The 24,663-nt window shown below is 46.0% G+C and overlaps 1 protein-coding gene across 1 annotated transcript in view; it reads right to left on the reverse strand.

Moving 5' to 3' along the window:
* LOC129111609 (muscleblind-like protein 2a) overlaps positions 1-17,841 on the reverse strand; it is a 35,784-nt gene extending 17,943 nt beyond the window's left edge. Inside the window, 1 exon segment of the mRNA XM_054623625.1 lies at positions 17,234-17,841. Within this exon segment, the coding sequence (XP_054479600.1) occupies positions 17,234-17,407 (174 nt within the window). The 5' untranslated portion in view covers positions 17,408-17,841.
* Between the last annotated feature and the right edge of the window lie 6,822 nt (positions 17,842-24,663).

Raw genomic sequence — 24,663 nt, forward strand, 5'->3', positions numbered from 1 at the left:
GAGGCTCTACATTCTGGGCTAATCCAATCCTGGAGAAGACATCCTGGCATTCGCAGCTGTCATCGGGGAACAATGCTGATAAAAAAAAAAACACACACACACACCCCCACACACATATTACGGTGCATTCATTAAACTCAGGAAGGTGTTAATTTATTGGTACTGTGCACAGCAGTTAAAACGCTCTCACCCACGTCACGTCTCTCTGATTAGCTCCATAAGGGTGAAAATCTAACATCTGCTTTATGGCAGAAGTAATGTTTACTTTAATAAAACATGGTAAGGGCAATTTCAAGAACTGCCCAGTGATGGTTATATGTCATAATTATGGTTATATTTGTGCGTGTGCGATTGATATTGACGAGGGTTCAGGCTGCAGTTTGAGTCATGCTTCCCTGCCACGCTTGGAGATTCAAAGCACATAAGATGAGGTAAGCTTTGTCTGAAGGCAGCACTGCATCACATATAAAAAAAAAAAAGAAAGAAGAAGAAGAAGAAGAGTGCGCATGGCTCATGGTTTTTAGCAGTGAAGTGGTCCAACGACGCGGCGATGACAGTGCTGAAAAAAGCATTGTGTGAGGCTGACGACAATGCTGTGGCATCATTTGGTTTCAGGACCTTTATCTCTTTGAGAGGGTGGCAGACACACACGCAAACACGCAAACACCCACACACCCACACACACACACACCCACACACACACACTATGCCTTCTGTCTGAGCCACCCACTCAGAGCAGAGCAGAAATCCATTCATCACGGCCATTGCCTCCGAGCAGCCGTCTATGAAAAGGATCTTTGAAAGCACCAAGGCACCTCTGTGATGCACGCACCCCGACGCCGGTGTGTAGCCATAGCTACATGGCAAAATTATACCTTTCAGAGAGGGGGGGGGGTGTCTCTCACGTGGCGACCCCCCCCCCTGTGTGTATGAAACGCGATGATCCATGCTTTTGGATACACTAATAGCCGCTTTGATTCAGATTGGATAATTATCTCCTTGCGTCGCGGTGAGAGAAAAAAAAATGAACGAACAATGAAGGAGAGATCAAAGATTAATTATCGGTTGAAATAGAGCCTCAGTCCGCGAGACATTCCTGCTGGCACGTTCCTCAAATCCCCCGAGTCAGCGCCAACAAGACAGCACGGATTGTTTGGCAAGTTTCCATATAGTGGAAACATGAATTAAAATGTGTTTCATTTTATTAGGGGTTCCAGGGGGGGGGAAAGGGGATGAAGGCAGCTAATTTCATCAACAGATTAGGATTACCCTCATTTTACCCATTGAGGCTCTTTTAATTGTTTTAGTTCTTGTTATTAGGGCCCATTAATTACTTCTGGAAAATTAATTCTGGCAGAAAACTCTTATTTGCAAAACAGGCAATAATGGTGTAAATTTTTCCCTTTATCATTTAACACCGTCCGGAGGCTTTTATTTTGACATGTGCATTCCTTGATATTGGCTGCTGTTATGTGAATTTAACCCTATTATGCTGCTTTTTGGATAAGAACATATACTAAATGCCGGTAAGTCCATTAAAGCTCCATCAACATTTCTCATAATCAATGTATTCTTTCAGTAATTTATCAAGTAAAAATGACATTCCTCAGATGTTTATCCTTCATATCATGTGTTCCATTAAAGATACAAAAAAAAAAAAAAAAAAAAAAGTTCCTTCAGCATTCCACTGGCGCGGGCACAGAATGTTCACTAGACTAACCTTTAGCAGAGGGAGAGAAAAAAAAACAAGGCAAACTTTCCCCGACAGTAAACACACTGGCACAAAAAAAAAACAGCAATCCATCCAGACCCATGTGACAAGAGTGCTGAGGAGGGTATAACATTTCTCCTGCCCAAACACAACATAACTGTCGTGCCGCAACGCTCCAACTATGGCAACGAGGCAGACAGAAAAACACTTCTTGCGACATTCACCCTCTGACCAAACACATTTTGAACCGCCTGTGACCCACTCCCTTGGGCTCGTACTCGCCTCTAATAATGTTTTCAATGTCTGTGTGTCTTTCCACTGACAGACAGTCGACATTGTTAGAATTAATATGTTTATAATGTAAGCCAGACAGGGTATCTTTTGTCACTCTGCATAACTAAGAGCTGTGATATTCCCCTTTAAAGGGAAAAAGGTCAAATCAAATGCATTTTAACCACATTTCCTATAATAAATACCACTGCAAATTACACCCAAGACTGTCAATACATTCAAGGGAGATCCATTATTAAAGCATAATAAAAAAAAAACATAATTAGCGCCCCAGAATATAAACACATTAACAGGGAACACCGGCCCAAATGGGTCAATTTATAACTGGCGTTTGCATCCCCTGACTGGGCTTCACGCTGCCATCTTCGTCAGTGAGACCACCTCCTCCTTCATCAGCTCCACTGAATGGCCAGAGTGATGACTGTTGTGTGTCTGTGGGTGGCACAGACACAGAGGGCCAGTCTTCCACCCCCCCTCTGCAGAATAGCGCTTCAGCTGTGGGCCCCCTCCGTGCACCACTGTACCATTTGCATTTTTGCCCTCAATGGGCGCTCTATCCTCGGGGCCTGCTGGAGACAGAGAGGGGCTGCCTATAGGCTGCGGCCCCCCGACAGAGGGGCTGTAAATGTCCTCGTAAAGGGCGACGTTAGAATACATCCCCGTGGCTCCAGTCGCCCTTAATGGGGAAGCTGGTGCCCTCTGTCCTGGTGCCTAGCCAACGGCTCGCTCCGAATGGGCCTATTTTCTTTCCCCCTCGTCAACACTCCAAACCGAGAAACAATATCGATGAGTTACGTAGCGCCGAATCTCGTTTCTCCATTAAGCCCCCTTTCTTTCCCCCCCCCAGAGAAGCAGTGCTGGCTTTACATATCCCCGGCCCTCGTGATGTCTAGTGACGTGATCGATGGAGGTGCGACTGGCAGTATTGGCAGACTGCAATCCAGGAAGACCAATCAGGAGGATAATGGGGGGGAAAACTGCTTAAAAGTTGCAGGGTCAGCAGCAAAAGTGGCTACTTTGGACGGGGCTGAAGGAGCCATCAAGGCTGTGAAGGCAGCGGGACAACAAAGGCGAAAGAAATGAAGCAATATAGTGAAAAAAAACAGACAGACTTACAGAAAGGCACCCACATAATAGGCAACAGGTAATGTCTGGTTTATGCCTGGTGCGGTATATTTCTGGATGGCTGTCCTCTGCAGATAAACTGGAGCAAAGTCCCCCCCCGTGTTTATCCGATTGTCCTTCTCAGTGTGAGAGGAGGAGGCTCGCTGTGAGAAACTGACACTAATTTTTCTGACATGAAGCCTGTGATATGTGTAATCCCCTTAAAGCATAGTGGAAGAACCTGTTGTGTCCACACTGACCGGAGGAGGTGTGGGTGTGTGTGTGTGTGTGTGTGTGTGTGTGTGTGTGTGTGTGGGGGGGGATACATTGTCCCTCAATGTCTCCACGTATCTCTTTCTTTTCTCTCCCCCTTTAATGCCTTGTCCTCGCAGTGCGGCGTTTAAAATCTCGCCTTTAATGCCATGTCATTTGCATTGTTGAGAAATAATTCATGGCTCATGCTCATCCCTGGGCTGCGTGTTTTGTTTACAGATATTCATATTTGTGGCTATAAATATCCAAATAAGAACATTTCTTGGCTCTAACGACGACTTCCTGGAACCGATCCTGGAAATGCTCGTTTCCAGGAAGTCATGCCTCGCCGCCACATTTAGAAGATGAAACTTATAAGATTGCTTCTCTTCTAGGGCGATCGATGAAAAAAAAAAAAAAAAAAAAAAAAAAAAAAAAAAACTGTTGTTCTCCTCGGCCATAATGTCTTTCTTTCTTTCGCTCCGTAAGAGTTTTGTTTTCCAGGAGCACTAACCGCTGGTTGTGGTTCAGCCTGTTACAGCTCACAAGGAGACCACTCTTGCTAAAGCCCCCCGGCTATAAGACACCAACAGGACAGGCACTACGGTGCTCAGAAGGCTGTTAAAAAAAAAGAAAAAAGAAGCAGACCCAGTGATCCTAGCACCCGGTAAAGCGGCGAGGCTCTGGATGCACATGGACAGGGCTTCCCTTCATCCTCAAACACGGAGAATGCTCCCTCTTAAGGATCCTGTTTGGGTTTTTTTTGGGGGGGCTCTAATGGATCCGTTTGGACTAATGGATCCGTTTGAAGCGGTGAGGCTCCAGGACACCGGGAACCACTGAAGATCCATTATGAAATGATAGCCAAAAGGGCTTACATTTGGCCTGGTAATGGAGAAAGTGAATCGATGGCGAACGGTGGGTAAGAACGAGTCATTCAAAATGGAAAACTGTGGAGGAAAACCCAGATGAGCAAGGTAGTTCTCCAATCAGAGGGTCGGTGGTTCGATACCCGGCTTCGGCAGTCGATGTGTCCTTGGGCAAGACACTTAACCCCAAGTTGCTCCCGAAGGCTTGCCATCAATGTTGCATGAATGTTAGTTAGAGTCTGATGGTGGCACCTTGATGGTAGCCTGTCATCAGTGTGTGAATGGGTGAATGATATGTAATATACTACTGATTGTAAGTCGCTTTGGATAAAAGCGTCTGCTAAATGACTGTAATGTAATGTAATGTAATGTAAAATGATTATATTGTGATCAGCGAATGAACGCAAACAAGAAAACACCCCCTAAGTGCAAAAAGGACGGAGACCAGGTTTATTTAAGAAACAAAAGGCCACGCGCGCGTACACATGTACAAGTGTGTTGCCTCAGCAGTAATTAAGTGCCTTTGTTTCTCCAGCTGTAATCCCACAGATGGAGGAGTAGTGCTGCTGCTGCTGCTGACGCGCCTGAGATTACCCAAGGAGAGAGAGAGATGAGGAAAGCTGGGGGGGGAGAGAGTGGGATAAAAGGTACAAAAGTAAATAGTCCCGCCTCCATGTGAGATGTGTAATAAAGGCTGAATGTGTCCACACGCCAAGGGCCTCAAGCGACTGAATTTGACCATTGATCTTGCTTCGACCGACACCCTTCTAACATATTTTTTTTTTGAGTCCCTCCTTTGGCTCACATTGTTTCCTTGCTGTGGTGAAGTCTCAGAAATAGTCGCGGAGTGTTGTGCATCAGCTGAAGATCACATGCTGGTGTTGAAACTAGTGATCGGTGAGCTCAAACTGCAGCGGAGAAGGTTTGAGGAGAGAATTTTAGTCTTCTTCACAACACGGCCTCAATCAAAAGACGCAGTAAAGTTCACTGCAATCAATTGAGAGGACGCTCCAAAAAGCCTTTATTTTTCTTTTATTAAGCTCTGACGTGATTTTCTGTTCCAAAGTGCCTAAAAAGTCAGCAGGGTCGAGGCTAAATTATTTTAAGAGCAGTGATCTATACTTTCGTGCAGGTTATGAAACAAGCTTTTTTTCTTCATCTGCCACAAAGGAGCTTTTTGTGGAGTCGAACAGTGGAGAAAGAAAAAGGCAAGGGCAATTTAAAAAAAAATAAGTAGATTATCAGCACTCAGGCGATGGTTTGTGATGCGTGGCTCGGTTCTAGCTGTTCTTTTTGGGGTTTTGTTCACGGTCAAAGTGAGGCTGAGGTGGCACCGTCGCGAGGCACCAGGTCCCTGCGGCTAATCCAGCAGGAGGCTTCAGTTAATCTGATCATCTGTGAGCTGCTGAGACATGAAACCCACCCTCTAGAGCTGCTCTAATCTGCACACACACACACACACACACACACACACACACACACACACACACACACACACACACACACACACACACACACACACACACACACACACACACACACACACACACACACACACACACACACACACACACACACACAAGCATCTTAACACGTACAGGGACACAGGCATGTAGCTGACAGGTACGCACGTTAATCACGCCGTCCGAGGTGTATCGCTCTCCCACGAAATACACACATCTACGAATACACACCCCCACCGAGAAAGGCTGGGCTATGACAATGCCACGTCTCAGTCTGCCGATAGGTGAGTCACACGTAAAGACCGAGGCATTAGCTCTCCACAAGCTGTCATTTCCTTATGCTCAGAGGATAGACCTCGTCAGCTCCGCACCGGCAGGACAGCAGCAGCAGCCGCCGCCTGGAACTTCAACTCTCCGCGCTCGTGGGAGTTTTCACAGAAATAGGTTACACGATGTCGATGGCCTAGTTCGGGGGGGAAGAGAGAACTGTGCCACAGCCCCGAGAGGAAACAGCAGAAAACCGGCAGGCCTGGTTTTAATTCCCTAATTTCACATTTGCTCGCTGATACCTCAATTTTCAATCGGTCCCCAGCGTTCAAAGCTCTGCGGCGCTCTAAGAATAACACGAACCCACTTATATGCAAATGAGAGAAATTAAACAAACAATGCGAGAAAGTCAAAAAACAATAAGGCTAGCCTACATCTTCTTTCCCCCGCTGACACTATCGACCGCGTGTCAAAGCGCGTTGAGGAGTTGTGTAAATCCATAAAACAGATAAAGGCGGATAATGAGATGGAAGGGAGCGAGCAGATCTATTCATCAAAGCCCCTTTCTAACACACTCAGCAGTGAGGGGCGCAGACGTTGGATGGCTGCTTACTCTCCAGTTTGGAGATTAAAGCTGTGGTTGCTTGCTGACGGAAAAAAAAAAGTTGATGGGGGGTGTAGGTTCATAATTCATATCGCAGAGGTACCGGAGAGCCCAGGTACTCACATTAGCTTTTACCGTCTTGTTTCTCTCAAACATCCTGCAAAAACCTGGTATTAAAATGGGAAATAACAAGTGCACAAATGTCTTGTGTAATCTAGTGGTTGTTATATATGCAACCCCAAGGGGAATAAGGTGCAGCATCGCCTGGATCGGCATGTTGTTTTGTTGGTTGTGATGATGAGGCCTCTGAGGATGCTCTCCCTCTCTCTCTCTCTCTTTCTCTCTCTACCAGGGGCCCGAGGAGACTCTGAGCCCTCATGGAGATGATGAAAAACAGTCCTCTTAAGGTGGAGAACACTGAAGCCAGAGAGGGGCCGGATGAGTGTTTATACTTGAGTAATAATTGCCCTTTGGTCTAAGAGATGGGATCAATAAACCAGCGTACAGTGACTCAAACAGCCTTTGAGCTGCGGGCTGAGCTTTATCTTAAAAACGGTCAGACGCAGGTAAACACATTGATCTCACTATTCGGCCATGTCATCATCCTGCTCTTGTTCTTGTTTTGTTTTTTTTGTCTGAGATGAGCCTTGACTCTGGGATGAATGAGAAGGGAAAAAAAGGGGGAGTCGGAGATCAGGAAAGGCTAACAGGAAAGGGATGAGAGCGTAGTATTCAGAGGCAACATCTGTTTGTTTATCAACCATGAAATGCCGTTTTTGGGTTTACAAAAAAAAAAAAAAAAGAAAAGAAAAAGAAAGAAAGAATAAATTGCTACCAGCGCTGTGTGTGTGTGTGTGTGTGTGTGTGATCATTAAACTTGGACTTTTCCTCCCCCCTCCCTCATTCCCTCATTCCCTCTCACCCACCATGGGCTCGCCCTACTCTGTGACGGTGTGCTCGCTGCCAATTAGTGTCCCCCACCTGTCGCCGCGGGTCACTGGTGCAGGCATCTGCTGGGTGTGAAATTGGCCATCTCACTTTCGACCATGAACTTTGCATGCCCCCCCACATGTCTGACCAAACACACACACACACACACACACACACACACACACACACACACACACACACACACACACACACACACACACACACACACACACACACACACACACACACACACACACACACACACACACACACACACATAGGCAAAGATATGCTGCTGTGACCTGAGGTTGACCTTTATGGTATGGCCACACAGTGTGGAAGGGGGGAAAGGGAAGACGGGTGTGATACAAATAATACCTCTAGCTTGGGCTGGGTATTAAAAAACAATCCCTGCTGAGAATAGTACACATTACCGTGCGCGTTTTGTGGCATCAAGAGATTCTGAGGCTTTGACAGCTTGTGTTCCTATTCTCGGCGGTGACATCGCCACGTTCCCCCGGATCTCAGAAATAAACTAGGGTGTGTATGCCGCTATTCCCGGTAAGGAAAAATATACGTTTTATGCTTTAATAATAGACATGGAGTTCTGTTAAAGCATCGTTCAAGAAGCAGCGTCAAATCTCAATTAGCAGAGTGTGTATTGGTAGGAAAACATTTACAACAACACGCCGCTTTCCCTCTAACAAGACAGCTGGAAGCCTTTCATTCACTAATACAAGAGTCATTTACGCCGACTCGGAGACTTTCATCCTGCCAAGCTCTATCAGATTAGCCCAATTTGGAGCAGCTACGCTCGGGCCTATTAGACCTGATGTTTTATGGGGAAAAGCTAGATTGGCCTTGAATAAATTGTCTACTGTAACCTCCCGGCGTTTGACTGCAACAGCAAGATTGTTTTTGGGGTAATCAAGAGTTTTTCTGCATTATTTCATCACTCTTGATTCAGTCCTTATCCTCAATCCTCAACGAGTAAATGATTGCCTCTTCGTTATGCGTACGATGAGAGCTGCAAATTAAGAGTTTAAAGTAAGTGTGTCCGGGAGAGAGGAGCAGCTTTTTAAAAGTGCTAGTTTGGAGATTGTGTTTTTCACAATAAATTCCAGCTTTAATTCGGATTCCATCACTGCAACTAGGGCTGGGTATGGTATAAATAATGACACTAAGATAAGATAAGATAAAATAATCCTTTATTAGTCCCGCAGCGGGGAAATTTGCACTATCGGTGCCCCTTGAAGCGAGACAGATACCAAAAGACATTTCTTTTTTTTTTTTTTCCTACTTCATTCGATGCCCATCACGTACATGCAAAGCGTTTAGTCGCCGTTAATGCCGTCACCACATGCGCGACAGGCGTGTGGTGTACTTTCAAACGTCTTGGCGGCCATCTTGGCACGCTGAACTACCAGCTCTCACGACTTCACCACGCCCATGGCAGTAGGGGTTGTAGCTGCTGATGTAGTGAACCCATTACACCAACCCGTTAAATAGGAGAACGATTGCAGTAATTGGCTGTGAGCTAATTACATTTTTTTTTTCTTCTATATATTAGGTTAAAAATACATTTAAATGCAGGTATTGTTTGACTGGAGAAGTTTCGATTCTGCGTCAAGCCTGAATAGGAAAGGAGTCAAAACAAGAACCCTTCCTCGGAGAAGGAATGAGTGCACACTCTGTTACTGTCACTTACACAGGCTTTATAGCACGCAGGCTCATGTCAATCACTGTCAGCTGCTCATACTACTCACTTTGTCAACATGGAATTATTTTGATACTGACATAGCAACATGCAGGCAGGAGACGTTTTCTGTACTGACACAATCCTCACATGGGATTGGGATGTCATGCTAAGGTTGGTTTGAAACAGCCTGTTTGACCCAGTCTAATAGTCATTTAGACAAAAAAAAAAGTGGAGGGCCCCTTAAGATCGCATTTCTGTTGCCTCATTAGATCGAGCCAATTAAGAAGATCTCTGTCTCATTATAAAGGCTGGCCCCTGGGAGACAGCTGGGCCTGTCTGTCTAACTGTTTGTGGCTCCCTAGGTGTGTGTGTGTGTGTGTGTGTGTGTGTGGGGGGGGATGATTGTGGAGCATCTTGAGCTCTGTGTCTTTGTAAGTCTGTCATTTTTACAATCAGAGGACATTTCAAAAGAAGCCCGGTGGGAGGAGTCAAACACATTTTTTTATGTTTAATTTGGGCCACAGCAGACGCCGTAGGCTCGTGTACTATATGCCGGCAACGCGAGGAGCATAGCGGTAAGAATCTCCGGAGCCATTGATCTGCCGAGCACGATATACATTTTTAATAGTAATCAGGATACGGCTGAACAGAGCAGCCAAATAAATGCTACCCTCAGAAGGAACAAGATTAGGACGACCCTGAGTCCGTCTGATGGCTGATGATGAAACTACGTATCAATAATTAATGAGGCCGATACTAAAGGTCGAGCCCGCAGAGAGCTTCCCGCCTGACTCGCCATAGATCTGCCTTCAGCTTTACTGCAGAGCTGCTCACAGTTCCACTGCAGCAGTTCGGGGGTTTGAGTCCAGCTGGATTGGACATCACCAAATGTGAGGATGGCATTGATTCTGCAGCACTGATTTAATTTTTTTTACAAAGAGGAAAAAAACAAAAAAAAGATTGCAGAGAATCTAGTACTTTATCAGCACTGTGGGCAGCGGAGAGAGATTGGGAAAAAAAAAAAAAAAAAAAAAAAAAAGAGGATGACTCAGAGATGGTGGGTGGATTGAGACCAGGTGAGACACTGGTACAGCAGATGGACAGATTTTTCAGCGCTCAGTCTCTCCATCATGGTGCAGGCGGCTCATTTGGGTGACGAACACCTACTATTCAAATTGACATGACCGACGGTGGTGCCATACATTTTCTGTTCAAAACTAGAACTCCAGTTTGTGATATAACAAAGGCTGTGTATTGGCAGAGTGGTGAAGAGACAGGATTCTTATATTACGTAACTAAAGCCCTGTTTATGACCCTTTGGTATCATTATTATTATATATGTCTAAATTCTATCTGCAGTTTATTTAGCAGCATGTCTGGAATATTCCTGCTTGATTTTAGACACAAAGCTCCCTTCACGTGTACCACTACCCCGACTATTCTCAGCTGTTTGTTTCTGTGGTATATTTTTAGTTCGGCTGCCCACATAAAAGGGCAGAAATGTTCACCAAAGATCCCTGTTGCAAAAAAAAAGAAAACTGTAAAACCAGTACAGACAGCAAGTATATGAACTGTGAGTTCACACACACACACACACACACACACACACACACACACTCTCAATGAAACAAGTGAGGGATAATAATGTACAGCGGTTCGGTCATTGTTGCAAAGTTAACTCTGACCGTCGCAAATTATTTATTGCTTCCGCTAAAGAAAAAAGTCCCTTCGCTGTGTATCTAGATCAGAACTGTGTCCATAGCAACTGACTGTTATTCATAGCAGCGGCCGGCTATACAGAAATAACAGACTGTAATTGACCAATCGGAGCTGAGTATTCCACAAAACCCTATGATAAGAAATATATAACAGATTTAGTGGAGTCAAAAAAGAGTATTACAGAACTAATGGATCTAATTAATTTCATGTAATGTCTGAATATTCTGAGAATCCCAGTGTCTACAGTCCAGTTCTGTAGTTAGACCCAGAGGGAGAAGAGAAACGTGGGGATGAAGCAGACTCTATCTCATACACACACACACACACACACACACACACACACACACACACACACACACACACACACACACACACACACACACACACACACACACACACACACACACACACACACACACACACACACACACACACACACACACACACACAGATGTGGGTCAGAGCAGTGGCCCAATTAAAATGCCAACATGTCCGCTACAATGTCAGCTTCTCTGATCGACATCAGTGCAGTGCAACACTGTGTAGTCCGTAGTCACATCAATAACCTTTGTTATTATTAATACCGGGTAAAAAAAAAAATTGTGTAGATACATACACAAATGTTACGTCACAGGAAGACAGAAAATGGAAGTTAATGGAAGAAAAAGGTGCATTTAAACTTGTTGGCTTCAACAGGTTTTGAGACTTTAAACCTGATGAAAACTGATAAATGTTTAGGGATTTAGCTTGATGACCTTATAAAAGTGCTTTAGGAAAAAACGTTACATAAATATAGCCATTGTGCGTGGCTCAGTGCATCTCACACTTGTCTATTACGGAGATTAATGGTTGTTCAAATCATCTAATTTACACAAAATCAATGTTTTTTCTTATTATTGGTATCCAACCTTTCTAGTGAGACCTAACTGGACCTGGGTCATGAGACTTCAACAGGGAGCTGATCCTCCTCCCTCCTCCCTCCCTCTCTTATCTCGCCCTATCTTTGGAGCTTGTTTTCGGATCAGGCTGTGGGGGCTGTGGAGGGGCCGAAGGGGGTGAAATCACATGGATCAAATGAAATTTGGCATGGTTTGCACAGGGCGAAGACAAGCGAGTGTGCGCGCATGTGTCTGCCGTAGGAAGAGGCCTGTTAAAGGCACGGCGGCGGCGGCGGCGGGGGTCTCTCGAGGCTCATCAAAGCACGCCGCGTCCGCTGCGGCCCCGCGTTAAGCCCGAGTCAGTGCCTCATTGTGTCTGTGTGAATGACCCCTGGGGGAACACCGACTCCTGCTGCGCCGCCAGCATTCCCCCTCCACATGTTTGCTCTGCCCAGGGTGTGGCCCAGTTCGAGAGGATTACGCTGAGGAATGCGGCCGAGCCCATCTTTTAAAACAAGAGAGGAGAGGGAGGGGGGGTGGAGGCCATGGGCATAAAGTTCATGTTCACTGAAGCTTCCTAAGGATCCCCGAAAGAAAATGCAAATGTATTAAGCCCAGAGGAGGCGGCTGTAGTTAAATCAGAGGAATCTGAAAACTTCTTAGGTGTCCCCTTAGCTTTTAGGTTTCACTGTCTGCTTTCTGTCTGGACTGCTAGCTCTGGAGTGACAGATGAACTGAAGGTCTATGGCACTTTCCTGCAGGATCGTGATTACGATCTTTGATAATTGGTTTAAAAACGTCGCTGTGGTTCCCCGCCTGGCTGGACCCGTCACTTGCTCCCGCCTTTATTTCTTCACTCCTTCGTTTTGAATCACTTCTTCTCTTTCCCCTTTTTACTTTACTCTCGTGGCAATTCAGATTTTAACACCTTCCCCCTGTTGCCTGGTTCAGCCCCCCCCCCCCCCCCCCCACTTGTGCTCTTTTGAAGTGAAATCCGGATTAAGATGTTCTTACAAAGTGAGAGAAACCAGGGCACCTCAAACTCCCCAGGGCAAGGAGGGGTGGGGGGGGTGGGGGGAAACTGCTGCAAGTCTGGGACACAGATACGAAAATGCCCCTCACACCTGAAAGTAGCTTCTATTGTTTCTCCTGCTCGGCCACTTTTCTTTATGACAACCGCAGCTTGACGAAACATGATAGTACCAGGATGCACCAGACTGACCCCCCCCACCACCACACACACACACACACACACACACACACTCCCACACCTCCCACCTCCCACCTCCCGGACTATTGGGAGTTCAGTCAGGCGTGGAGGTCACCTGGTAAAATCTGACTGGTACAAAGAGAAGAAGTGGGGGAGAAGATCTGAAAAAGACAACGTTATCAGACCTCTGATCTGCTGTGTAAAGGTCCAACACCTTGTGTTTTGAAAAGATCTTGACACATTTTTTGTTTATGTCATATTTGTGCATTGACAAGCAGTCAAACACGTAAACTCAGACAAACGCTCTGGACGTTAACAGCGTTTTAGTGCACAGGGAGGAAGTATAAGTCAGCAGGGTCAGAGGTAGTACTACAGAGAGAGAACTGGGAAGGCCGAGGAATAAAAGACTACTGTCAGAGAGGCACAGCCAGTGTGACATCATCACATGACCGCTGTGATCGCATTTACTCCATTAACGGAGGTATCCTCGCTCATTTCCTCCAGCCCCCTCCTCCTCCTCCTCCTCCTCCTCCACCACCCACCCACCACTAGGTCACGGTTTCCATGGTCACACCGCAACAAGTATCAAAGAGCCCTAAAGGAAAAAAAAAAAAAAAAAAAAAGGCTTCAACAAAGACACATCGTTGGTGATGCTTCTGGAGACGCAGTTGTGCCTGTGTTGATTGGTGTTTCAAGGAGGGGCTGTTCGGCTTGAAAAAGAATGATATTTTAATCTTTCTAACTGGAATATATTAAGACTTTTAAATCATCTACCTGTATGGGAGTCTGTTTTAACAATTTGTATTCTAACAAGACATTTAAATGTGGCAGCCACCAAACCTGTCTGTTTTAAATTTGCATGAAATGTTCCTAATTTACAAGATAAAAGCAGAGACAGACCTCAAGTGATGTGGGTTTAAAGAGAAATGGCTAATTTAAAGAGTATGGGGGGGGGGGGGGGACAGTGGTAACATTTCCTACTGTTTCTCTTGTTGTTGAGGTCACCGCTGTCAGCTTTTTCATGCCACGTCTCAATGGGAATGAACGATACCTGGCCGGCCGTATCACGTCTACCGACCGACTGTGAATGCAGCTTTTAGTTGGACAGAGATGAAGCGGCTTGTCCTATTTTGAGAGATGACAAATGTAGCATAGAGAGACTATTTCGAAAGCCCACAGTGTCGAGCAGGAGGACAAAAAAATAAATAAAAAAAGTGCTGAGAGCAGCGCGGCGGAGTCGGGACGCTGCAAGGTGTCTGATCGAGGAGGCAGGAGCGATTCCTCATCGTCATTCGTCCCGTGCAAAGCAGACTAACAGAAAAAATGCAAAAAGCAGGTATTTAGGTCGCCGAAGACTTCACATATCTTTGGAACTTGTTGCCGCTGTTTGGCTTCTCCCAATCCCCGCTACAGCCGTCCCTTTTCCCTTTGCCGCTCAGCAACCTGAAAGGCCCCAGTTGTTCTCCAGGTCTGGTCAATAAGGTTTGGATGCACACGCAGGGGCAATAACTGAATTACGCTCTCAAATGTCATTTATACCCCAGCAACCTCTGACTAAATCCACTGCATTGTGTTTTGAAATGCATGATAGATAACCTTTAACGGTTCAGAAGATGAAATTGTGCTACCCAAACACCAAGTAAATAAAAAATGAATCTCAGCATACATATACATCATTTTTTAAAGTTTTTGAAAACTGGATCAATATTATAAATGATGTCAAAATACATCCAAAATAAACAAAGAGACGTAACGAAGTGCAAATTGGAGATTTGGCTATTATAAGGGAGCAATTGTCTTGGCAGGAGTGCTTTTTTTTTTCTTTTTTACCAACTCTGAAAACAACAACCAGAGCTGTTCAATTCTCCACTGAGCTGGCATGCTTGCCTACTGCTGCTTGACAAGAGCGACAACAAGCCTTTACCCCTCCTACTCTACTCCTCTCCTGATCCGTACCTTTCACTTGTTTATGAAAAGGACCCCCCCCCTTCTGATCATTGGCCAAAGTCACGCCCGGCAGTGCACAACCCTGGCGTGATAACCCTATCAGAACGAGAAGACGATACGGGCGTAATGGGGTGGAAATCGGCCTGCCGTGGAGCGAAACACATTTCCTAATGCATAATAAAGCACTCATTCTCTGGGCTGTCACGAGGAGAGTCCGTGTGGGAAAGGGGGCGAGTTGGAGTTTAAAAGTACAGAGAATCCTGTATTCTCGTTCTGACTCTGGGTCGCATGGTGAAAAGAGAGGCAGAGAGAGCGAGTGGTCAGATCTGTCTGCAAATCGGCTGCATTAGCCGATTTGTCCTTACCCAGAGCTGCCTACAAAGACAGCAGTAAAAATTCCTAGATTAAAAAAAAACAGGGGTGAAAAGATACGATTCTTTACAGCTGCCTCTGAGAGACATCTCTGGTGCACACTGCATGCACAGGCATTCTGCACATTAGGGTACAGATGATGCATGAGTTGCCACTACTTCTAGAGGAAAACATCTAAATGAAAGGTGGCACCAGCGTGAGGTTGAGTGCTCTCCGGTCATTTAGCTCCCCTCAGTCAGGGATGACTGGTTGGAGGTTTCGATGAACAGATAAAGTCATGTCGTTTCGCGGAGGATCCGTGTCAGGCCGACAAATCGATCCCGATCGGAGTCAGCTGTTTGCTTGTCAGACCATGGCGGCATTACGGCTCGCAAAAAAAATCTGGCATCTGGGAAGGAATGTCACTCAATGAGTGGCTGCGAGCGATAACTCCGTGAGCAAGGAGTCTTGGCCAGGAAAAAAAACAGCTGACAGCATCACGGACGACCGCTTGTTTCCAATAAATTGACCATGAGCGTCGCGTGACGAGGAGGGCTTTTTTTTTTTTTTTTTTTTTTTTTTTTTTTACACACTCCAGAGATCTTAATGGATTTGGAGTATGAAAACATGTGCAAAGCTAACCAGGAGGTTTCAGTCAGCATAGGGTCACAATTTTTCCACACATGGGAAAATCTACCGCGTCAGACTTAATGCAAATCCCATTTGCATGATGGGAATCTAGTCTCTTTGACCTCGAACGCAACCTTGAAAAATTGTGCAATGCACACGCCACGGACTGCACTGCTGTATTTGTGCTACAGTTCATCCTTTAAAAATAAATAAAAAAAGACCAACTCCACACAGTTTCAGTGTTCTGCTCTAGTTTCTTTGGCTATTTATCATTGTCACTGCTGTTTTGTTTTTTAATATATATATATATATATATATATATATATATATATATATATATATTTCAACGCAGCATGAAAATAATGGCTTACTCCTGGATGCAGTTGCTTTATTTGCAGCTTGTATGAAGCGACCTTGCTATAATTGGGGAGACTATGAGAGTGTACGCTAATTTAAGATATTTGACCACTTATAAAGAGCGAGCTGTGCAACAAGAGTGGGGGTCAACAAATAAACTACAGGGCTGTATTAAAAGGAATAAATACTTTAACGTGGCTTTAAGGCATCTTATGGATTTCTGTATCGACCAAATGTAGTCAATAATTAACAAATTGAGATTCTGACAAAAAAAATAAAAAAAATCGGATTTACCACATCTTGAAAATGGATCTGTGAGAAACAAACATGACACAACAAGCTCCGGCTGTTTACGTTGGTTCTTGCTTGTGTGTGACAGCTGACGTGCACCCAGGAATAGACTTTAGGCGATCGGATGTTAGCCCACATAAACAGATGATGGACACGGCATGGTAACATTAGAAGAACTTACCGTATTAAAAAAAACTAAAACACACACACACACACCTGTGGTGGCAGTGAACGTGACAGCAGACCTCTCTGGCCTTTAGCTTCATAGGTCAGGCTGGTCTTCTAACTGCAGCGCAGCATGGAGACCTGACACACATGCTAATTTGAGCAGACAACCTACACCCACCGACCATTAGGAACCACAAAGCTGTAACATTTGATGGCAGATACTACATCGGTGCTGCGCAGATGAGATCCAATTATTCATATTCGCTCGAAATCGTTTGACTGTTACAGTTGTTTGCTTTTTTTTTTTTTTTTTTTTTTTTTTTTTTTTTTTTAAATAACCATGAAACGGTGATGATTTCTGCAGTGTTAATTGGGGCCAGGCAGTCATGACACAAAAAAAAAATCAGTTTGTAATACTCTGGGGAGAGAAGAACAGAACAAAAGATCCCAACAGAACTTAGCATTTTCCCCGCTCTATCTAAAAGCCCTTACCTTTAACGAGTCAAAGCAGGCGATCACCCTTCCGTTCTCCACCTGGCAGCTTTTGGGCGGATGGGCGAATTTGCATTCCTCATCGCTGCGTGAACAAGTCCCTCTCTGAAACTGCCGGCACACTTCCAGGGTCAGCCATTTTGTGTCCCGTATCGAGGCAATGTTTAGAGCCATGTCAGCAGCACTGGCCGTGGAGCTGGGGTGGAGTGGACCCACTTGGTTTCTAGGAAGGAGGCGATCCTTTTGAGGAGGTGTTTTAAAAGTGTTCCAAGTGGAGAAAAAAAAATAAAACTCACAACGACTAAAACTGAAAGAACATGCGGCTAAAAGTGATCTGCTTCAGGTCAGTGGATGGGGTTTGTCCTTGCGGGACGGGAAAGTGGAGGTAATGGACTGGCAAAGTCTGCGTGTCCCGGTGCATGGGACTGCACTGCTGTAGTGGAGTTTGTCAGTCACACGGCTTATTGTTCATCAATCAGTAAGTCTCATGTGCAGACCCCTGACACGGCAGAGGGGGCATGCTCAGAGACAAGCTCTACTTGTTCTACACAATGTCTCCAAAATGACCTTTTTGTATGAGTGATGATATCTGTGCAAGGGGTGGATGTCTTGGGGGAAGGAGGGGGGGGGGGGAGGGAGGGGGAGGGGGAGGGGGCAAAAGTGGTGCTATTTTGAGGTGCAATGGCACAGATTTGAAACACTAAGTATGTGGCTTCCTATTGTTTAAAAGTCTTCACCACCTAGAGTCTCAGAGCTTTGGCACCTTGGCCAGCGGTGCGAGTAGCTCCACCGCTCCACTTCGGGGGTTTTTTTCTTCACACCGAGCACAGGGCGAGGACAAACAAACAGGTCAGGGTTGTTTGCGGCTCAATCCTATCACGACTGCGGAGGGTAAAAACCTGGAGAGCCTCTTCAGAAAAGAAACGCCCAGCGGGGGGGGGATCTTCAAGTAACGACGTTGTCTCACAAGGCACTTTCTGTCAGCGATCTGTAAAAATGGAGAAGAGAAAGAGACGGAAAGAGAGAAACAAACAGAGTGAGAAAAAACAGTTTGCTAAATATGACAGGCGACCATTTAGCTAATGGGCTTTCAACAGGCGTTCACAGTGTTTGTGTATACATGTCAATCTGAATTTGTGTGCGTACTGCCCCAGAGGGAGTGCAGGGGCTGATGAACCGGAGAAAAGGCAGCTGTGAGGGTTACGCAGGAAGCCACTTGAGTTGAAGTCCCCCGCATTACCGGCCGTGTGCCATTGTACGAGGTGACTACGAGCCCACTGGCTATCTGGCATATTGAATACAAAAGGCAGAAGCGTCCACGCCCCTGAGACCGTGTGGACGAGAGCATGGAGTCGGAGCAGAGATAGGATAAGAAGAAGAAAAAAAAAAAGAAAAAGAAAAAGGCCCCGGGGGTCCAACCCTGCCCTGTAGAGCCATGCACGGCGGGATGTAGCAGCCAATAGAAAACCGCGCAGCGCAGCACTATTCCGGGCGGCCGTCCAGCAGCCACAGAGGGACCGAGACAGATGCATATGCCGCTGCCAGACGCGATTATGACGCGGCCCAGAGTCCAGCAATATTCACCGCTCTCCCACCGTTCCGAATTAGATACCGGCTCATTGACATCGACACGTGGGACGGTCTTCTGTGTGTGTCCGTCCGTTGTCTAGGGAGAGAAGCGGGGGGGGGGGGGGGGGACACACACATAGGTGGAGCAACAATCTGGGGGAAGTGACCTTTTAGCTGGAGCGTAGGAAATCCATTAATAAGCTACTACTGCGCAAGGAGCTCTTTTTCTTGGCACATCTGGAAATGTTTTTGCTGCTAACTTGGGGGGCGGGAAAAAAAAAAAAAAAAAAAAAAAAAGGGGTTGAGGGACACCGGACTGAGGGTTGTAAAAACATGCGGCTCTGGTTTTAAAAGATCTCCCCCCACCACCCCCCTGTTACTGTTTGAAACATACGTAAGCGTCCATGGAAAACAGACGAGGAGCGAAACACCAAAAAAAAAAACATTAAGTACTGTGAGAACCATTTCTGAACAACCCTCTAAAAAGGCATATGACAAGCTCCACTTGATTTAATGAAGGCGAGTTGAGACTTGTGCCCAAACCATTTACACTACTGTAAAAGAGGAGAAGAAATCCTTTCACAAAAACCCTCAGCGGTCATACAGGTATACAGTCGTTCAGGTCTTCAGGTTCATTATCTTTGTCTCGTAGTTTTAATTGGAGAATTCTGAATTCTGTTTGTAGTTTTGTTTTGATGTCTTAAATATCAAAAGGAGAGAAACTCAAAAAGAGCATCGGGGCAAAACTATACATCACTGCTTACGAATAAATAATCCTCCAGACTGTGATTTTTTTTTCCTCCGGTCAAAAGGACAGGTAGATTTTCCAGCAGAAAGATGCCTCCCCCTTGAAATCACCCCACAAACCCACTAAACTGTTCCAAGCATACGAATCCAGACCCATAGCATTGTCTCGCTAATCATATTGTCCCACTTTAGTGCTGATCATGTGAAATGAGATGAGATGCTTCCTAGCCCGAACGCACTGACGCCGAGGCTCCGCTCTCCAAAGGCAGGATTTAATTTCACACCGTCTCCCCGGGGAGAGAGCCAATCGCTGCGGAAGAGAGAGTCAGGTAAGAGAATCATGTCAGATCTGACCTTTAACAATTAATCCCTTCTTATTTTTAGAAGCCATAAGAAGTCTGTGATCAAGCTAACCTACTTAGTCAGAATGTGTGGAAAGGGACAATGGCGCCGTTTCTCTGGGAAATGACTTGGCCGTGTACGATGGAAGAAGTTGTGCTAAAACGGTTAGGGAACACAGCCATCTGCTTTTTTTTTTTTTTTTTTTGTGTGTGTGTGTGTGTGTGTGTGTGGAGAAGGCGGAGGTTTACAGCACTGTGGGCCAACGGTTTGGATAAGGGTTGGGTGGGGTCATCAGATGAGTTCACAGGGGACTCAACGGGGCAACATTCAAACAATGTTTTTGCCATGAAAGGTATTCATAACATATGGTTCAGGCCTGGAGATGGAAAAGACCGCCATGTGGGTGAGGGTAGGGGGACGATAACAATCATGTAGGAACATGCCGGCACGTCTCTTCCCATAATGCATATAGACTAGTGTATGTTGTGCAATATGCCGAGCAAAACTGAACTGCTGTCCAAGCAACTGTTTGTTTGTTAATATTATGGGAGATGCTCAGAAACTAGGCCTTTATTCATTCTTGAGTCAACTTGACAGACAGTTTTAAAAAAAATGAATACATTCTCATTCTCGACTGCTACCTCTGTCGTATAACAACATCCCATTTCAAGAGCATGGCAACTCAAACAACTGAAACACAGCTTTGTCATAATGACTGCTCTGGAAAACTCGAGCTGAGGTGAGAGGCAATGCACGGAGATTTGGTTTAGCCTGGTTTGTCTTTGGAAAGTGGCTCGAGCTAGCTTAGCTTCTGCCGGTGCGTTACGCCTACAGTGTACATGCAGACCTGGCTTAGTTTACGCTGAGCTTAGCGGCGGAGCTTCCAGCACAATGCGTGAAGGGGAAAAGACGGCTGGTCAGCAGGTAGGAAGGAATCAAACATGGCCCCAATGTGTTTGACCTCAGAGATAAGCACTCTTGACTGACCCAGGTTCTGTTTCTGCAGTTCTGGTTTTTGTTTTACTGATATAAATGCCATAATGTTCATACCAGAGAGCCTGGGTGTGTGGATGTTAATGCAGCTGCTCACTTTGGCGAATTGTCAAAACTGATGTACTTCACAGCACCACATTCCTAATAAAAAGAGGCAAATACTGCACATGGCTGTATATCCTGTTTACCTTTAGCGCATGAGTTCCTGCAAGAAGGCTTTGTCCCTCTCTGTGTGTTCTCAGTACAAACAGTGGACAGACACGGTGACCTGATAAAAAAGAAATGTGGCGAAAAGCACCACAGTACTAGACTTTATGGATTACTGACGCTTACTAAGGCCAGCTGGCAGCGGCATTATCTTGGTCAGTCCGCTTAATTGAATGAGAGTCAGCGGGACCGGGGCGTCTCGAGTGAAAGTCATTGGCTTGACCTCTGAATACCACGCGTGTAACCCATTAGTCTGGTATCTGTGCGCTCTGTCTGTGCCGCCGCAGTTTATCTCGGCTGCTTGTATTTGTTCAGCCGAGACGATAAGCTACCCCCAGGTTGCCATTGGTCGTAAGCTCCCCCCCCGACAACGTTTGCCGGGGCATCGGCCAGGTGTTGTCGGCGAAATAAAGTAGAAACACAAAACGGCTTGAGAGCAAACAGGAGCCGGGTACCTGAGTGGCTGCATTTCCATTTATTACCATTTCATGCTGTAAAAAAAAAAAAACGCACTTTGTACGGTCATTTGCATGGCCAAGAGGGACAAGTGGTCAATGTTTTTTCAAGGCTGCGGAGAGAGGGCCTCATTGTTGAAGTGAAATAGGAAAATGTTCAGTTTCCAGTGACTAATGGAAAAATGAGCGAGCGTAACAGTAAAGGTTTCTTTATCAAAACGTCCGGAACAGAGGTAACCTTCGCTTTCAGCGTGACATCACCGGCTTGTGAAGAAATGTTCCTATGCATCCTCCAGAGAGGATTTCAGAGCGCGGCTATACACCCCTGCAGCCTAATTCCTGTGTAATGCTATGGACGTTATGACGCTTATGAAATTGTCTTTGGCATAAGCTACGGCTCCTTGAGTTCAATATCATCAAGTGCCATTAGCGATAAGGATGGGTGAGTGGGCTCAGCAGAGGCTGTACCGAGACTAAGCTACTGTTCAGAGGCAACGCAAAAAGTGTTTCACCGAGTCAGCAGATAGGTGTGCCCCATATCATAATAGCCTTAGCTAAACCACGGTGACCCGATGGCCCAGTGCATGGTGTGAGACTGGGCTTTTCCTCTCCTAGATCAGTGGCCCGTTTCGTAACAAAGGACAGATGATGATACCTTTTGCATCTTTTGCTACCTTTTCATAAAGGAGGGAGAAAAGACCCTCGTATTCTGTAAATGGACTTGTTTACTGTGTGCTGCTGCTTGCTTTCGACACAGGACTGACAGGCAAGTCATCAGCTAATTACAGTATAGTTGGCAGCCAGAGGTGAACAGCGCCGTTCGGGTAAACATGATGATTAACAGGATACCTGAGCTCGCTTGATTTAAAGGTCTGGAGGTGAAAATTGCAGAAAAGCACTGTACCTACCGCAGCTGTTTTTTGTTGACACATTCGCTTTCCTTTAAAAAACAAGGATGGAGAATACTACGCTGGACAGTGAGACATTAAGCGAACACGTATCAAATGAGTTGAAATCTTAAGCCCCTCAAATTACAGCACTTGAAAACACAAGAGCCCAATGATTCAGCAAACTCACCCGCGTGTCACAGAGCAATCAGACTCCCTTCTTTCATGCTGAAAAAAAACCTACCGACCATCAAATCCTTTTAATACCATCTCGAGGGACAATTTGCATGAGAGCGTCAGTTCCGAGAAAAAGGGATTCCTGTCTGTCAGGGTCTTGCAGTGAGGACTTGGTACTTGTCTGAGACTTATAGCATTCTTTTTCCCCAAAAACAGGAAGGGCTGAACTGATAGAAAACACCCACTTCCCCCTTGATCTACAGCCAGTTGTATGACACCACCCTGGCCTTTTCCACACAGGCGATGATGTCCACTGCTTGTCTGCTCAAGGCCCAGCGTCTAGCGCAGAGCTAAATCTAGATAGACAGCGGGAAAGCTAGGGACACGTTGACCATGCCTCTTCTAACACATAAGGTTAATTATGATGTGGGCCTTATTAGAACCCGCCAGGCTCCGGCTATTAGTGTCAAAACATCACACCGGGTTCTGAAAGAAACAATCTTTGCCCTTGTTATTTGGATTTCAAAAGAGTTACGGTGCGAGGAAAAAAAAAACTTTGTGGGAATCAAGAAGTGACAGTGCAGATGCCACACAACACGACAAGTTGGTTTTTTTTTTTTCCTCTAGAGAGTGAAAAATATGAAGCCCATGTGGCAAAAAAGAGAAAGCTCCTGACATTTGCACTGAGGGAAGGAGAGAGGGGGGGGCAAGTCAACTGCTGCGATAATGCCTCTCCCTCTGGAGCCGAAAAAGAGAAAGTCCATTACGGCGCTGGAAACTGCAGTAAGCGTAGTTACTGCGTGGCTGCAAGCTCCCAGTACTCCTGTGCATTTATCCCACACACACACACACACACACACACACACACACACACACACACACATATATATTTTTTTTTCCAGCCTCACACTCTTTCTCTCGCACAGATAAAACATTCCCTCTCCTCCCTCCCCACCCGGACTGGTATGCAGCACACTGCAGCAAAACTCCTGCAAAAAAAAAAAGAAAATCTTTGCAAAAATAAAAAAGATAAAGCCAGCCGATATGACGGTTCTTTTTTCCCACCTCGTTTTCACGCTGGTGTCCCGTAGCTCTGTGCTGTTGCGCCTCTGTCTGTCCGCTGTCCCGAACGCAGGAGGCACCCGGCGCTTCTGTGACACTGAGCTACAGTGCAGCTTTTCCCTTCAGCCTCAGCGACCGGAGTTAATGACCATGTGAACTGTTGTCATTCCTCGCGAGCTGCCGAGTGCTGCAGCCGGAGGTCCATGCCTAGACAGGGATTTTCTCTCTCTCTCTCTCTCTCTCTTACTCTCTCTCTCAGTCTCTCAGCCAGGGAGCAAGCGAGCGAGGCAGGCAGGCAGGCAGGCAGGCAGGCAGGAAGCAGAAGAGTGTCTACTCCAACTATCTGGCTGAAACACTTCCAGCCAAACCCCCCGCCCCCCCCCTCCACCCCACACACACACACACACACACACACACACACACACACACACCCCTAAAGCCAGCCCCTTCCTGCCCACCAGCCTGTGGCAAAGACCTGCCTCTTAACAGCTCCAGCCAATAGAAAGACAGCTACACTGAATCACAGCTTTTTTTTTTTTTTTTTTTGCGCCTCTCCATTGGATCAGAGGATTCTATGTGATAGGGCGAAAAACTGTGCTTACAGTGGCAACCCTCTGAATGCTGATCTTAAAAGGTATTTCCCCAATTCCGTGCCCTGCTCGACTAGCTATTACATTATTTATTCTTTTTTCCCCCCCATCGCCCTCCTGGCGAACTTCGTTATATTCAAATGAGCACCCACTGGATTGTTTTCCTAATAGGACACCAGCTCAGGAATATGAAGTCTGGACAGCACGAGTGAGCAGCGATCAAGGAGCTGCTGCAGTGGCGAACTGAAGATCAGCCGTGTCCTTGTCTATGTTCCATCATCACATTTAACGCCCCCCCAGGAAACCAGAGCACCACACCTCCTCCTCCTCCCGACTCTCCTCTAGCTCCCCTCAGCATCCGTCCTCTAAACTCATCCACTCCACCTTCCAGAAGCTCCCAC

This window comes from Anoplopoma fimbria, chromosome 22, assembly GCF_027596085.1.
Source record: "Anoplopoma fimbria isolate UVic2021 breed Golden Eagle Sablefish chromosome 22, Afim_UVic_2022, whole genome shotgun sequence".
Taxonomy (NCBI): Eukaryota; Metazoa; Chordata; class Actinopteri; order Perciformes; family Anoplopomatidae; genus Anoplopoma; species Anoplopoma fimbria.